This window comes from Macrobrachium rosenbergii, chromosome 2, assembly GCF_040412425.1.
Source record: "Macrobrachium rosenbergii isolate ZJJX-2024 chromosome 2, ASM4041242v1, whole genome shotgun sequence".
NCBI lineage: Eukaryota > Metazoa > Arthropoda > Malacostraca > Decapoda > Palaemonidae > Macrobrachium > Macrobrachium rosenbergii.
Genome location: NC_089742.1, coordinates 49,153,789 through 49,168,742, shown reverse-complemented (window position 1 = coordinate 49,168,742; position 14,954 = coordinate 49,153,789). Strand labels below are relative to the sequence as shown.

Here is a 14,954-nt window from a genome sequence, read left to right as displayed (position 1 = left end):
CTGACACCAGGAAACGACGGTCATTTTGTTTCTTTTGACTAATATTTGAAATCAAGAGTAATGTCTCTCAAATATATATTCACGCCAACCTTTGGTATTCTTTCCTTGCTTCTGCTTTTCCAGGGCCATTGCTACCTTGGAAGTAAGCCCCTGCCATTTTAGCCTTCCTGTCGGTATTCCTTTTTCCGGTCTTGGAAAAGAATATATATATATATATATATATATATATATATATATATATATATATATATATATATATATATATATATATATATATATATATATATATATATATATATATATATATATATATGTATATATATATGGAAACTGGTGATAATGATACTGATTGTTCTAATGTTTCGTGATTTTATTAACCAACGTTGAATACGGCCTTACTACTTAGTTTTATTTATATTTTATTTTTATTTTATCGCTTCTGTCACTGATTGTTCCTGGAATAGTTTAATTAGTCAAACCTTCATAGTTTTCGTGTTTGTTCATTCGTTCAACGGAAAGGCTACTTAGTGAATAACTTTGATACATTAATTAGGTGTAAGCAGATAAGGCTTTGTTATCGGTTACAAGGGTTGTTTTTGATATCCCGATATTGGATAATGAATGTGTTATTAAACGAGAGAGAGAGAGAGAGAGAGAGAGAGAGAGAGAGAGAGAGAGAGTTCAAGAGAAGCTCCAATAATCTCCGTAGTCCTGTCGCAAGGGGGGCCTTATGGGAATGAACGATACTCTTGCTAGACTGTTCAGAAAACCTTTATTGTTCTCAATTTTATTGACCAACCATCTTACTCAGAGAGAGAGAGAGAGAGAGAGAGAGAGGGAGAGGATTTCTAGCCCTAACACACGTTTATTCTTCGTCCATGATCATAGCTGCTCCCCAAGTCTCATCCGTTGACTGTAAGTCTCTGTTTATTCTTCTTCCATGATGGTTTCTCCCCAGCAAGAGGTGGGGGAGGGGGGGAGGAGGAGGAGGAAGTGTCATACGCCATATGGCGTTGCTAAATTGACACTCACCTTGAGCAGAGTTCTCCGTCGTTCCTGACTCATCGTTGTCTTACTACTCAGGAAAAAGAGACACTCACGTGACGGTGGTGGTGTACTGGACGTCTAGAGTATGCCCTTTCTTATTTTGTCAGTTTTTGTCAGTTTTTCTCCTCCTACTTCCATGCCACCCGCATTTGTAGGTTTTCCAGCATTCGCTGGCTCGTCATTATGGTTTAATCTCCGTAGGGGGGTTATAGTGCCGTCAGTGCACCTTACGTGGTGCACTGTAGGCATTACTGAAGGGTGTCTGTGACGTCCCTTTGACCAATAGCTGCACCCACTTTTTAACATTTTATGTTACTTCCAATCCCACTTTTTTTCTTCAGTATTGCTGTCCAACTTCTCAAACCATCACTTCTTCGTGCAGCCGTGGTGTTCTCTCCTAGTTCCGTCTCAAGATCCTTGTACTTCATTTCATTTATTTTCCGGATCTCTTTATCTTGCTGTTCAACCACTCCAACTCCTCCTTTTCACTGTCAAAAGCCCTGACTGGCCGCAAGTACTCCAGTGCCTGGTTTGAATTTCATAAAATCTGTTAAAAAAAATCTTTGAAATACTCTCCCGAATACAGTCCCCAGAACTTCCGAAATCTTCTATATTGTTCTGAAAGTTTTCCTGTTTCTTTCATTCTAGAGGAACATCAGTCGAGGCGGCCATTAATCAGGGGCTGACACCAGAGAGAGTCATTAGCATTAAAAATATTTCTCCTAAAAGTTTTGTCTACCTTGGCTAAATACTTTGGAGGAAAGATGGAGCGAGCCATTAATTTCCGTCCTAAGAAAGCTCCCGAAGGTTTTCTTTCTTCTTCTGTTAATTTCCCTACTTGAGATTTGATATTCTTTGGAGGATTGAATTTCGAGTCAGTGGCCCCTGTGGTGGGCTTGTTCCATGTGAATAGGGTTCGTGTTCTGTAATAATAATAATAATAATAATCTTTGGAAGCTTGAATTTTAATTCAGTGGCCCTTGTGGGCTTCTTTCATGTGAAAAGGGTCCATCTTCTGAGTAATAATAATAATAATAATAATAATAATCATCATCTTTGTAAGCTTGAATTTCAAGTCAGTGGCCCCTATTGTGGGCTTGTTCCATATGAATAGGGTTCATGTTCTGAATAATAATAATAATAATAATAATAATAATAATAATAATAATAATATGGCTTCTAAAGGAAGATGTAAAGGGAACTGATATCTCACAAAACTAAAAGATATTATGCGGGTCTGCTAATGTGTGTTCAAACCGCAGCCATGATCGTATACAATCAGTCACTGTGTTCCATTTTAAACGGTAAGCGGATACTTTTATAATAAAATCAGCCTTTACGGAATTTGTGAAAAGACTACGCTAAATTTGTGAAATTTGTGAAAAGACTACACTATGAAGCCTTATAATCCACGGAAAAGAGATTAAAACGTATTGCATGAAAAATGTCCTTTGAAATAAGACACGGCATATTAAGAAAAACGATCTAAAAAAAAAACATAATGATCTCTCTCTCTCTCTCTCTCTCTCTCTCTCTCTCTCTCTCTCTCTCTCTCTCCCTAAGACCATGAGACCTCGAAGAAGTAATCTCGCAACCTGCTAGGGTTGAAACCTTCTGCAGGTATGCGCTCTCTCTCTCTCTCTCTCTCTAAGACCAAGAGACCTCGAAGAAGTAATTTCAAACCTGCCAGGGTCGAAACCATCTGCAGGCATGCTCTCTCTCTCTCTCTCTCTCTCTCTCTCTCTCTCTCTCTCTCTCTCTCTCTCTCTCTCTCTCTCTCTCTCTCTGAGACTAGGAGACCTCGAAGTAATCTTGCAACCTGCTAGGGTTGAAACATTCTGCAGGTATGCTCTCTCTCTCTCTCTCTCTCTCTCTCTCTCTCTCTCTCTCTCTCTCTCTCTCTCTCTCTCTCTCTCTCTCTCTCCGAAACACATTCATGTTGCTAATTTAATTTAAGAAATGAACGAATGGGTTTCCATCCAGCCAATAATTGCTCGTTCGCTGAGGCCCGGCAGGTGGCTTCGAAATTTATCTATTTATTTTAATTTTTTGTTTATTCATTGATCTGTTTGTTTATCTTATTTACTCGTTGTCTTCTCTTATTTTTTTTTTAAATCCATTATTGTCGTTCGTGTAATTTTAGTTTTCTGTAAAAGAAAGCTATTGTGCCGGCTTTGTCTGTCCGTCCGCACTTCATTCTGTCCGAACTTTTTCTGTCCGCCCTCAGATCTTAAAAACTACTGAGGCTAGAGGGCTGCAAATTGGTATGTTGATCACCCACCCTCCAATCATCAAACATACCAAATTGCAGCAGCCCTCTAGCCTCAGTAGTGTGTATGTTATTTAAGGTTAAAGTTCGCCATAATCGTGCATCTGGCAACGATATACGACAGGCCACCACAGGCCCGTGGTTAAAGCTTCATGGGGCGCGGTTCATACATCGTTAGACCGAGACCACCGAAAGATAGATCTATTTTTAGTGGCCTTGATTATACGCTGTTGCGGCTGCACAGAAAACTCGACTGCGCCGAAGAAACATCGGTGCATTTTTTACTTGTTTCCTGTTGATGATGGGTTTTAAATTACTTATAGTTTCTCTCCCAAAATTACCTGCGCTAACGAGGTGTGCTCAGGTAAGAAGATATTAAGGTGGCTTATGAGAGAAGCTATATTTACAGTATATTCGAAGTCATATTGAGAATTTGAAGGGGAAGCGTCGATTTTAGGCAAGGGAACATACTTGAAAAGAACTTAAGAGCTATTTATTATTATTATTATTATTATTATTATTATTATTATTATTATTGCAGAAATAAATCCACAGTGATATGTATATACATTTATATATGATTATTATATATATATATATATATATATATATATATATATATATATATATATATATATATATTTATATATTTATATATATTATACATGTATATATATATATATATATATATATATATATATATATATATATATATATATATAATATATATATGTACAGATTCCAGATTCCCGAAAGGTATCTGTACAGTTTTATCTTTAATTAAATATGTATACATATACATAACTGTGGGTTTGTTTCTCAATTTGAAGACTCATGCTACTATAAGTATTTTTTAATTATCATTAATATTTTTTCAAGAGTATCATAGTGCTCGCCCGAATTATTTGTTCTTAAAACGAAGATTATAATTAAAGCAAGGGAATGTTAAAGAAGCTGAACAGCTAAGCTGGGAGAGACAAGAAAGGAACGGGTTAAAACTAAAAAGGCAGGAAGCAGTGTAGCAAGGACATAGAGAATGGAGGCTGCAAAGAACCTCGAGTGACCGTCTGCTATACAGTCAGCCGATCAAGGCACACTGTATGCGATGCCCCCTTAAGAGAGGAGCAGGAGTATAAAAAAAAAAATATTTGTCTTTTCTCTCTGATGGTTTTTGCCTGTTTGTTCAGTCTGTCGCCTGCATCGTTGCCCAACAATTGCACCCATTATTTTTATGGCTGAGAATAAAGTCTTGTCTTGTTGACGTATCTCGGAAGGCCACGCACCCGAAACCCTTCCACCTTCATTTTTCTGTTCTGGTACCTGAGGGCTTCTCAGATGACTTTCGGGCGAAATATCCAGAGAGAGAATTCATCCCGACTTGCTGTCTGTGGAATATAATAGTGCAGGAAGTATTTTTGTCTTCGCTGTCTTTGTGACAGAATACCTTGCAACGACGGATTTGTAATCAAGAGGACTTCTCTTTCGTCTTGACAGCGTGAGAAGTTCATCTCCTCAGTCTCTTTGAAGTAAAAGTGATTACGATCAGGTTTCATCATTTGTAGTTTTCTGTGAAAGAAAACTGTTGAGATGGCTTTGTCTGTCCGTCCGCATTTGTCCGTCCGCCCTCAGATATTAAAAACTACTATGGCTAGGGGGCTGCAAATTGGTATGTTGATCACCCACCCTCCAATCATCAAACATGCCAAATTGCAGCCCTGTAGCGTCAATAGTTTTGATTTTATTTAAGGTTAAAGTTAGCCATGATCGTGCGTGTGACAACGCTGTAGGACAGGACACCACCGGGCCGTGGCTGAAAGCTTCATGGGCCTCGGCTCATACAGCATTATACGCTGTACAGAAAACTCGAGTGAGCCGAAGAAACTTCGGCCCATTATTTACTTGTTTTACTATAGTGATTTGTTATAGATCACAAGGAACTTAATCTTGCAAAGAATAAATAGGAATGCTCCCTTCTTATGACCAACTGTGATAATAGTTTTTGAAGTATATTCTCATTTGCTTTGCATGCAGCACATGAAGACTTTATATAAGCATAGGAAAGGCGAGGTTAATTCATGAACGCCCCAGAATCGATCAAAACAATGAGTGGTCAGATATCCGGAAAAGGCATCCATGATCAATGAAGACAGAATGCATTAGTGTAAGGCATATTGTAAACGCTGTGTGTGTGTGTGTGTGTGTGTGTGGCTTAATATTTATTTTGGCGAGCGTTCCGCATGCACAATCAACTCCGAGGTTGCTGTTTGCCTCTTAAACACTTACCCCCCGTTCTTATTCCTGCCTCGCTACTGTTCACCTGTGGAATTGTTGTCATTTTATTTATATTCGCTTCTGTCTGCCAGTGAAATACTTCAGCATATTCATTCCATGGCCTCAGATGATTAGCTTACGGTTAGCACCGTAATCAGCTGACATAAACATCATTTTTAGACAGGTCTGACATGCGCGCGTCGCCTGTGTACCTAAACTTGTCTCTTATGTGTCCTGTACCTCTCTCCCTCTCTCTTTTTTGTTTTTCATCCTCTTCTCTCGAGGAAGGAATTGCTAATGCTTAAGCCATTTTCGGAGAGCTGAGCCGCCCTGCATCGCGTATATTTTATCTCGCTGCTTTTAATAAGGTTCCATTAAGGAAATTTGCTTCTGTAATGAATGAAGGCTTTCTCCCGCAGCATCTTGGTCAAATTTACTCCGGAGTTAAGTGAATGTTTGGCAGAAATTTAAAAGGGTGCTCCTCCCTCCCCCTCCCCCCCACCCCACCCCTGTCCCCTAATTCACCCCCGTCCCCTCCCCCCCACGTGCCCTCACCCTGCCCAATTCTTTCTCTTTATAACCCTCCCTCCCTCTCCCATCTCTTGCTTCTCCTCCTCCTCCTCCTCCTCCTCCTCCTCCTCCTCCTCCTCCTCCTCCTCCTCCTCCTCCTCCTCCTCCTCCTCCTCCTCCTCCTCCTCCACCCTTTTCCCTCTATAACCCTTCCTCTCTCCCATCTCTTGCTTCCCCTCCCCCCTCTCTTCCTCCTCCTCCTCCTCCTCCACCAATTCTTTCTCCCTATAACCCTCCCTCTCTCCCATCTCTTGCTCCTCCTCCTCCTCCTCCTCCTCCTCCTCCTCCTCCTACGACACCAAAATTGGTATGTCAAAGCAAACTTAAATTTAATAAGGAGCCCCAGTGTATTCATTATTCTGATGATCCAAAGCAGTTCATATTTTGGCCGGTAGGTGGCTCTGCACGTCCGGCCAGCCAGTAGGTAAATATGCTTCGTAGATCGTGACTGGATTGTTTTGAAAATAATAAAAATTCACGTGAGCTAATAAGCAGGATATGAACTCTCTCTCTCTCTCTCTCTCTCTCTCTCTCTCTCTCTCTCTCTCTCTCTCTCTCTCTCTCTCTCTGTGGAGGTCAAAAGCCATTTTAGATTGGGTACAAGTGACATTATTCTCCCAGAAAGTAGGAGCTTTTAAGAGGAATAAAAAGAAATTGTGCCTCCCACGAGTAATTTGGCGTGAGTGGATAATGCGCTCCTCATGCAAATATTGAAATTGTATCCATTTGAAAATATTTTATGGGGTTATTTTTCGGTGACTATAATCGTATTTGAGATCATAAAAATTCTGAAACTGTTGCTAAAAACAACGCTGAATTTATTGCAAAATTGTAGAACACTCAACATTGATGTGGTGACGCCTTCCTGTACACCCGTGTAACCTTTATATTCGAAATTAATTTTATATATATATATATATATATATATATATATATATATATATATATATATATATATATATATATATGTATGTATATGTGTGTGTGCGTGTGTGTGTGTGTGTGTTTGTGTATACATAATATACAAGTATTAAGCTACAAATGTCGTTTAATATCCAATTCGCGCTACTTCGGGAATATCACCGAAGGGGAATTATAAGTGTCAAATAGTTTGGTGCCCAAAGTAGCGTGAATTAGATATGAAACGACATTTGTAACTTTGCTGTGATAAAATTTATTTATATATAGATATATATATTTAGTCTGTAAAATAGTAAGAAGTATTTATCATTCATCGATTATGGATGAATATAGAATCCCATAGTCGGTAATGTATAAAGGCCACACCCACTGGATTTTGTACAACCACACGGCTGGATAGAGATGTAAAACGAGTTTGACAGATGCATCTGGTGCGAGCGGCAACGCACCACACTGAGGCCCGAGTGCTGCCAGTTGACCGAGTCGATCATCTATCAAGTTTCCGAAAGACCACGCAGAGCAAGACTGACCGTTAATCACACAGTGAGGTTTTTCGATGCAGCGATTCCTTCGCGGCGCCAAACCATGAACAAAATCAATCTTTTTAGAAGAACGGAACTCTCAGCTGTGCAAACGCCTGTAGGACTGTGAAGTCTTCCGAGTGGGAATGTGCTCTGATATGTGGAACATAATGAAATGAACATTCAGCCTAATTTCCATCCTTTATTTGCTATACGTAGGGGAGGGTAGTGTCGTCAGTGAGCCTCACGTGATGCACTGTTGGCATTACTTAAAGGTCTTTGCGGCGTCCCTTCGGCCTCTAGTTGCAACCCCTTTCATTCCTTTTACTGTGCCTCCGTTCATATTCTTTCTTCCATCCGACTTTCCACCCTCTCTAACGATTGATTCATAATGCAACTGCGAGGTTCTCCTCCTGTTACACCTTTCAAACCTTTCACTGTCAATTTCCATTTCAGCGCTGAATGACCTCGTAGGTCCCAGCGCTTGACCTTTGGCCTAAATGCTATATTCTATTCTATCCCATATTTGTAACCGTGAGACCCTTTGAATTATGGAGAGCACACGAAGTAATCTAGTGAATTATACATGGAGTCTGTTCCTTAATGTGTGATAGTATGGTTTTTCCTGAAGTGAAAAAGTTAATAACAGTCATTATTATAGATATTAACTGCAAATATTCACATTACAGGTATGACCTTTTCGTTGGGTAGGCTGACATTATAGGTCTCACTCCATAGTTTATTTTCTGTTAGTCTTCTTAATTGTACTTTGTCATATATTTGTTTAGTTGTTATTTATCGTCTTTTTTCTGTTATTTCTGTCTCAAATTTGGTACTGGCTTCTTTATTCCTTTTCTGTACTGGACTGCTTTCCCGTTTGGGACCATTTAGGTTTTCCATTCTTATTTTCCAACTAGGATTGTTGTTTGGGTCGTAATAATAATAATAATAATAATAATAATAATAATAATAATAATAATAATAATAATAATAATAATAATAATAAAAATAAAAATAATACTAATAGTAATAATAATACTTTTTCTTTTATTTCAGGAATCCCAGTAGAAGTAGCGGAGATGACGACGCCAATGATGAAGGAGGAGGTGGCTACCCTCAGCAGGTGAGTTACCTGTGTCTTAGTGTCAAAAAATTTTCTTAAAGAAGAACCTTAAATTTTTTTAAAGAAAAAGACCCCTAAAATTTTATTAAGGATAAAGACCCCTAAAATTTTCTTGAAGAATAAGAACCCTCGAATTTTTTTAAAGAGAAATATCCCTCAAGTTTTCTTGAAGAAAAGGACTCCTAACATTATCTTACAGAAAGACCCCTAAAATTTTCTTGAAGAAAGACTCCTAAAGTTTTCATTAAGAAAGACCCTTATTTTTTTTTTTGAAAGAAAAAGACCCCTGACACTTTCTTAAGGGAAAAGGCTCCTCAAATTTTCTTAAGGAAAAAGACCCCTAAAGTCTTCTTAAAGAGATACCCCTAGAGATAGCTCGAAATAGCATACGATGGTACAGTATTATCTAACCTTGACGGCGATTTTTTCGAGGGAGTTCCTGCACATGGCTCAGAAGTTTGCAAACGAGCATTCGCTTTGCGTCGGACAAATTAGCAGTGCACTGAGTTTGTGGGTTTAGTCTTTGACAGCATTGTGCCAGCACTAGACCTTGCCCCAAGGGACATGGCATTAAAGGGAATAAGAGTGCCTCTGGACCAGTCCAGTCAACAGAGACGTAATGCGCAAGTGTTAATATACATATGCAAATATGTTTACACCGCAAAGGTCGTCAGTTTTATGTGTGCGTATGCAGTTGAACTAGTGTCCTGCTTATGTGAACAAAAGAATACTTAGAGTAATTTAAATGATGTTCAGTTACTTATTTCAAGGAATCAAATTCATTATTATTAATCGTTCATTCATATGTAGAATCTGTAAAACGGGATACAGGGATGGAATATTATCTGAATACTTTGTAATGCATATCGCTCCTTAAATTTTAGCTTAATATTCACTGGAGACAGACAGAGTCAGTACCTTCTACGGAAAAGTATCGGTAATGATTGACTGAGAAAAGGCAAGAAAGAAATTGTAAATTAGCAGGCGAACTTTGTCGTGTAGAGGCTGGGGGCGCGGGGATGGGGGTGGGGGTGGGGATCGTTAGAAGGCTGTCGGAGGGAACCAAGAGGGCAATTGTTAACTTCGTCCCAGGTAGATTACTCCTTTGATTAGTTTAGTGTTACGCCAAGTTACTGAACTTGTGAACATGATTGCCAAGGCCTTCTTTTATGTTTATAGTTTGTCATTTTATAGAATACTAATTTATTCGTCCCCGGAGGGGATACTGCCGTCAGTGAACCTCACATGGTGCGTTGTAGGCATTACTTAAGTGTGTTTGCAGCGTCCCTTCGGCCCCCAGCTGCAGTTAGAAATTTATTCCCAACTATTCGATAGAATAAAGGGATTTAATATTCACGTTAAGTAAATTTATAATAATTATGATTAAGTAATAAGCAATTCCTTTTTTTTGGTAAGTAAATGGTCTTATTGCCTAATTTAGATTAGTATAAGTCTATATATAATTATTATTAAATAGTAATAATGGGCGATGAAGGACGCATAAATATGCGTTAGTTAAGCCTTATTGGTAATTACTTATTTAGGACGCAAGATCATTTATTTCCTTACACTTCACATTTTTTTCACCCTTTTACTTTACATCCATTCCTCATTCCTTTCTTCCGTCTTGTTGTCCGACTTCTCTGACTGTTAATTCTTAGTGTAACTGGGATTTTCTTTTCACTGCTCCAAGTTCTGAATGGTCGAAATTGTTCTGTGGTTGGCTTAACAGATTAAACTTCATAAAATCAGATAGAACCAGAACCAAGTTATTCTCTTTATTTTGAATTCCGCGGCATGTCGATTTCTATATAATTTTTATATAGTAATCTTCAGTTTTACCGATTTGAATTCCTAAAATGAAAGCTTGTGCTAGAATACTCTTATTCCCATTTTCTGTGATGAGATTTTATAACGTAGTCTCCCTGACAATTTTTCATGTAGGTACGTTTTCTCTCAGTGGGCTGTACAAGAAAATGATGCTCATAAGTGTATGACTAACTCCTCTAGATTCGTTGGCGTTACGAGCCTCTCTCTCTCTCTCTCTCTCTCTCTCTCTCTCTCTCTCTCTCTCTCAACATACAACAACGTGAAGAATTAGGAGTAAGTTTCCTGGGTATATCAAAAACATTTACTCTTAAAGAAACGCTGGGTTCAGTCACGGGCAGTAGAAGATACACTGGTTAGTGCTGATCCTAGACCCATGGAGTACATTCAACAAAGACTGTAGAGTGAATTAGCAATGTATGATGAATTAAACAGATTAGTTTGTTTTATGGCTGCATAATAAAAGATTTTTTAATAACTTCAGCGTACCATAAATGTAACCTATTTATTTGACAACCAGTACTTCCCTCCCAGCGCTTGTGAAGGCGTTGGCAGTTGAAACGGGTTTCTCAACTAACAGAGGAGATTTACTGAGCAGTTCCCGTACTTTAGATAGAAATTAGCAGTGTTATGTGTGCTTATCAGATGTTAAGGCATAAAGGTTTTGTAATTATGAAACATTCAAATTATTCTCAAGGTTTGGACGCATTATATATCATAGTTAGAATATTGTAACTGATATGTGTGATTTACCTTGATATTGAAATTTTCTTTATTTAAAAAAAATTTAATCAAGGGAAAGAACTCTAAATAATTAGATTATAATTTTCTTCCCATGTAATCTTACTAAGTAGGAAGCGTAGTCAGTTTATTAATATATTGATGGATAAATTTTGTTCACAAGAGGAAGGAATGTACTTTGTACGTATCTTGATGTACTGCAGACAGTTCTTTAGTTCTCTTTAAATCTTAATTTGTTAGCTGGGAATTGCAAACAGTTTGTTAATGATTTTAGGACTTTCTTCAAGCATGTTGTTGTTTCAGTGAACTAAAGTATTTCACTCTATTTCCGCAGCATCGATTTGGCAGAAGGCTCACATCTGTAGGCCACTCAGATAGCTCTGGCCTCTCATCTCCTTCAGAAGAGAGAAGAATCCTGAACACCAACACAAACAGCAACAAGAGAAAAGTTGCAGGTTATCGCGGTGTCAATGCATCCTTCCGGGACTCGGCATACGCATTCTTCAGAATTTAGAGTAGGAGAACCTGTCAGGGAATCGAGTCCACGTGTGCCTATGAAAAATTCATCCTCCTTACCTCATTTCACCTCAGGTTAGATGAGTTTTTTTTTTACTTTAACAGTGTTTATTTTGTCTGACTTTGCACAGGGTTCTCCCTCTAGAAGTTAATAGAGTCGAGAATGTCTTGTATTGAAAGTATCCTCATGTATTCATGTGGGAAACATTGTCCTGTTTATATAATGGCAAGGCTTTTGTTAAAATCGTTGAATAAAACTCATAAAGTACACCTTTATAAAGAATCTCTGTGAACTGTATAGTAGTTTTTCTTTTAATTAAGCAGAGAAAAATTTCACCTTCAGTATTTCATGAAGAAAAGGATTTGGAAATGCATGTAGTACTTACAATGTATAATCAGTGTTTCTCCAGTTTTAAAGATGTTATTATTAATGTTGACAACACTGAAGATTTTAAGAAGGGAATTGGATACTCATTATCCAGTACTGTACATGTACTTTGGTTATGAGAAATAGCCTTGCATATCGTTAAGAACTGTTTAAAAAGATTATAGATCATGATGTGAAGGTTTAATTGTGTATTTTAAGTAAATGATCCTGATTTTGACTTTTTTTAGAATGTTACTTAAGAGATGAATTTATTTAACAAAGGTAAAGTAGATTCTTGCACAGTATACAGTACTCCTTATAGAAAAATAAAGTGGTATTTCTGATATTTATGCAAAAGACTAATGACTAATATAGATTATAGTATCCAGAACCCTGCTAGACTTGGAAAATATGAAGAAATGAACATTTTTTTTATAATGATTTCCAGTTTTTTTTTTATGCTGTTGACTGAAGAAACAGCAGAGGTTGTATGAAAGGACAAGTGGAAAGGATAAGGAAAATTATGGGAATGGTTTTGTGTAAAGAGAGATTAAAGCTAAGTTTGGTATGGTGAAATGAGTGCACCTAAATGAGAAGCTTTCAACACAAGCATGTTTTGAAAAAATTGAGAAAAATTAATTGGAAGTGGACAAAAATGGTTTTGAAGATTTGTTCCTTGTATTTTGGAAGCAGACTTTAAAATAAATAATGTGATCAGATAAAATCAACCCTATCTCTGTTACTGATGCCTGTTACTATTGGGAGCATCATGTTGGAGCATTAGATTGATTCAAAATTGAGATGCTAGCATCTCAGTAGGGTGAGATTCCTGCCTTACCTGTCAGTTGATAGGCAATTTTTGGTGAGCTTTTCATGTGGACATATTATATTTCATTGTCTTTGCCCCTAGTTACAGTGTAGTCCTACCTGAGCTTCATGTGCAGAGATTTAGCGTTCTTGTTCTGACCGCTTTTTCATGCTCAGTAGCACCTGCGGTCTTCACCGGACCAGTTATGTTAGCACAAGGCCAGTAGTAGTCCAAGGCAACGAAAGGGGCATTTGTTTCTGTTATATCTTGACAGTTGTATAATTCATATATCCTCCAGATCACTGCAAATCTCGAGGCTTTCACATCATGTGGGGGAAGTTAGATTTTACTTCATCCCATGCAGATGGAAGCACCCTTTTGGTGAGTGTGTGCTGATCATAGTCAGTAGCAGTGGGAAACAGCACAAACTGTATGGATGTTTGAGATTGAGAACTCAAATTCTAGGATGAAACTCCTCATGATCTCAGCAAAGACAACCCAATACTGTAAATCAGCAGGCTGAAGCTTCCAGTAGTTAAGGATGATATAAAGTCTTCCAAGACTACTTTCACTAGAAGAAAGACAATGATGATGTTGAAAAAAATTATAATTTTGTCTTACCTGAGGAATCAAGGAGGAGCAAATGAAATGAGACACTGTATGTTAGCATTATAGAAATATTTTTGGACAAAGAAAATTGAGGTTCCCTTGATACCACATTTATCCTTGTCAGTACTGTATTGCAAACAGTGAACAACATAAAATAGAGCAACATAAAAAAAGTACAGGAGCCTTTTGGTTATCGGACAGAGCTACCATGCCCTCTGAGCATCAGAGCTGAACGCTTTGTAATTAATTTTCAATATGTGAAGCTGAAAAACTATTTCTATTCTGTCAGTCGTGGTATAGTATGTTTACTGCTCAAGGTATAGAAGGGGGATGTTGGAGTTTTGTCAGCTTTTGCAAAATTGTCTCTCATAGACAATGTACAGATATTTAGATGTCTTTGTAGGAGGTCCTGTAGTAGTGAGTAAAGGAGTGGTTTACAATTATTTATTTTTGCTTGCTTTCTTATCAGTTTCTTGATGTGCACACACATCATAAAGTTGTACAGTATTTCAGTGTTGACCATTCTACATGGGTTATAAAGGGAGATTGACAGTACAACTCGAGATCTAAGTTAATCTTCAGACACCACATATCTTTATATTGTATGTGGAGTAGAAAATGATAATCCAAGAATTACTGTAGACTTACCAAAGTCAATTTCCAGATACCACATGCCATCATTATGATGAATTCCATTTAGATGAACATACAGCTGAAGATCCCTGGAGTTAAATACCACTGCTGTGTTTTGAACTGCATCCATAAAAGTCAGATGGATCTGTTGTGATTGCCCTCTAGCTAACTCGTAGGGTTTGAAATCGGCATACAGTCTGCAAGTGATGGGCTTTTGCTATTGATACAGAGAGCATTCCCGTCTGGGAGAAGTCTCGCATGTTTCTTAACAACTACTTTGCTAATTTTTGGCCAGCTCTGTAACACTCGGTTTTCAATACAGACCAGTTTTATGGCATTAGTAAAAGCAAATGCTTTGTATCTGTGAAATAAATCACTGAAAAGACTGTTTTTTTTGAATTGGGGATGTTGGATGAAATTAGAGAGTTGGGTGTGCAGGGTGAATTACAAAGAAAAGTGTGTTTGTTAGGGAGAAAATAATTTTGGTTAAAATTTTTGAAAAGAATGAAACTTTATTGACATATAAAGTAAAAAAAAAAGTGAAGGAAGAATGAATGGTGGGCAAACTAATGAGAGGTCTTTATGAAATAAAGAGAAACAGCTCAGCTGAGTCAAGTACAGGGAAATTATTTCAAGGGCTGTCGTGAAGGTCAAACAACATTAACCACTGGGATGCATTTAATGTTTAGGGTTAAGCAAACTAAACTTTACATTCATGCTTTGTTGCTGTG

At 37.8% G+C, this 14,954-nt stretch overlaps 1 protein-coding gene across 8 annotated transcripts in view; it reads left to right on the top strand.

The window, feature by feature from the left end:
- LOC136846503 (micronuclear linker histone polyprotein-like) overlaps positions 1 to 14,954 on the top strand; it is a 625,416-nt gene that overhangs the window by 375,082 nt on the left and 235,380 nt on the right. For all 8 annotated transcript variants that reach the window (XR_010855438.1, XM_067117370.1, XM_067117397.1 and 5 more), the window contains 2 exons: positions 8,656 to 8,722; positions 11,625 to 11,881. Coding sequence is in view for 7 of the 8 variants with exons in the window: in XM_067117370.1 (XP_066973471.1) it covers positions 11,761 to 11,881 (121 nt within the window). In the remaining variant the exon portion in view is untranslated. The remainder of the gene's footprint in view (positions 1 to 8,655; positions 8,723 to 11,624; positions 11,882 to 14,954) is intronic.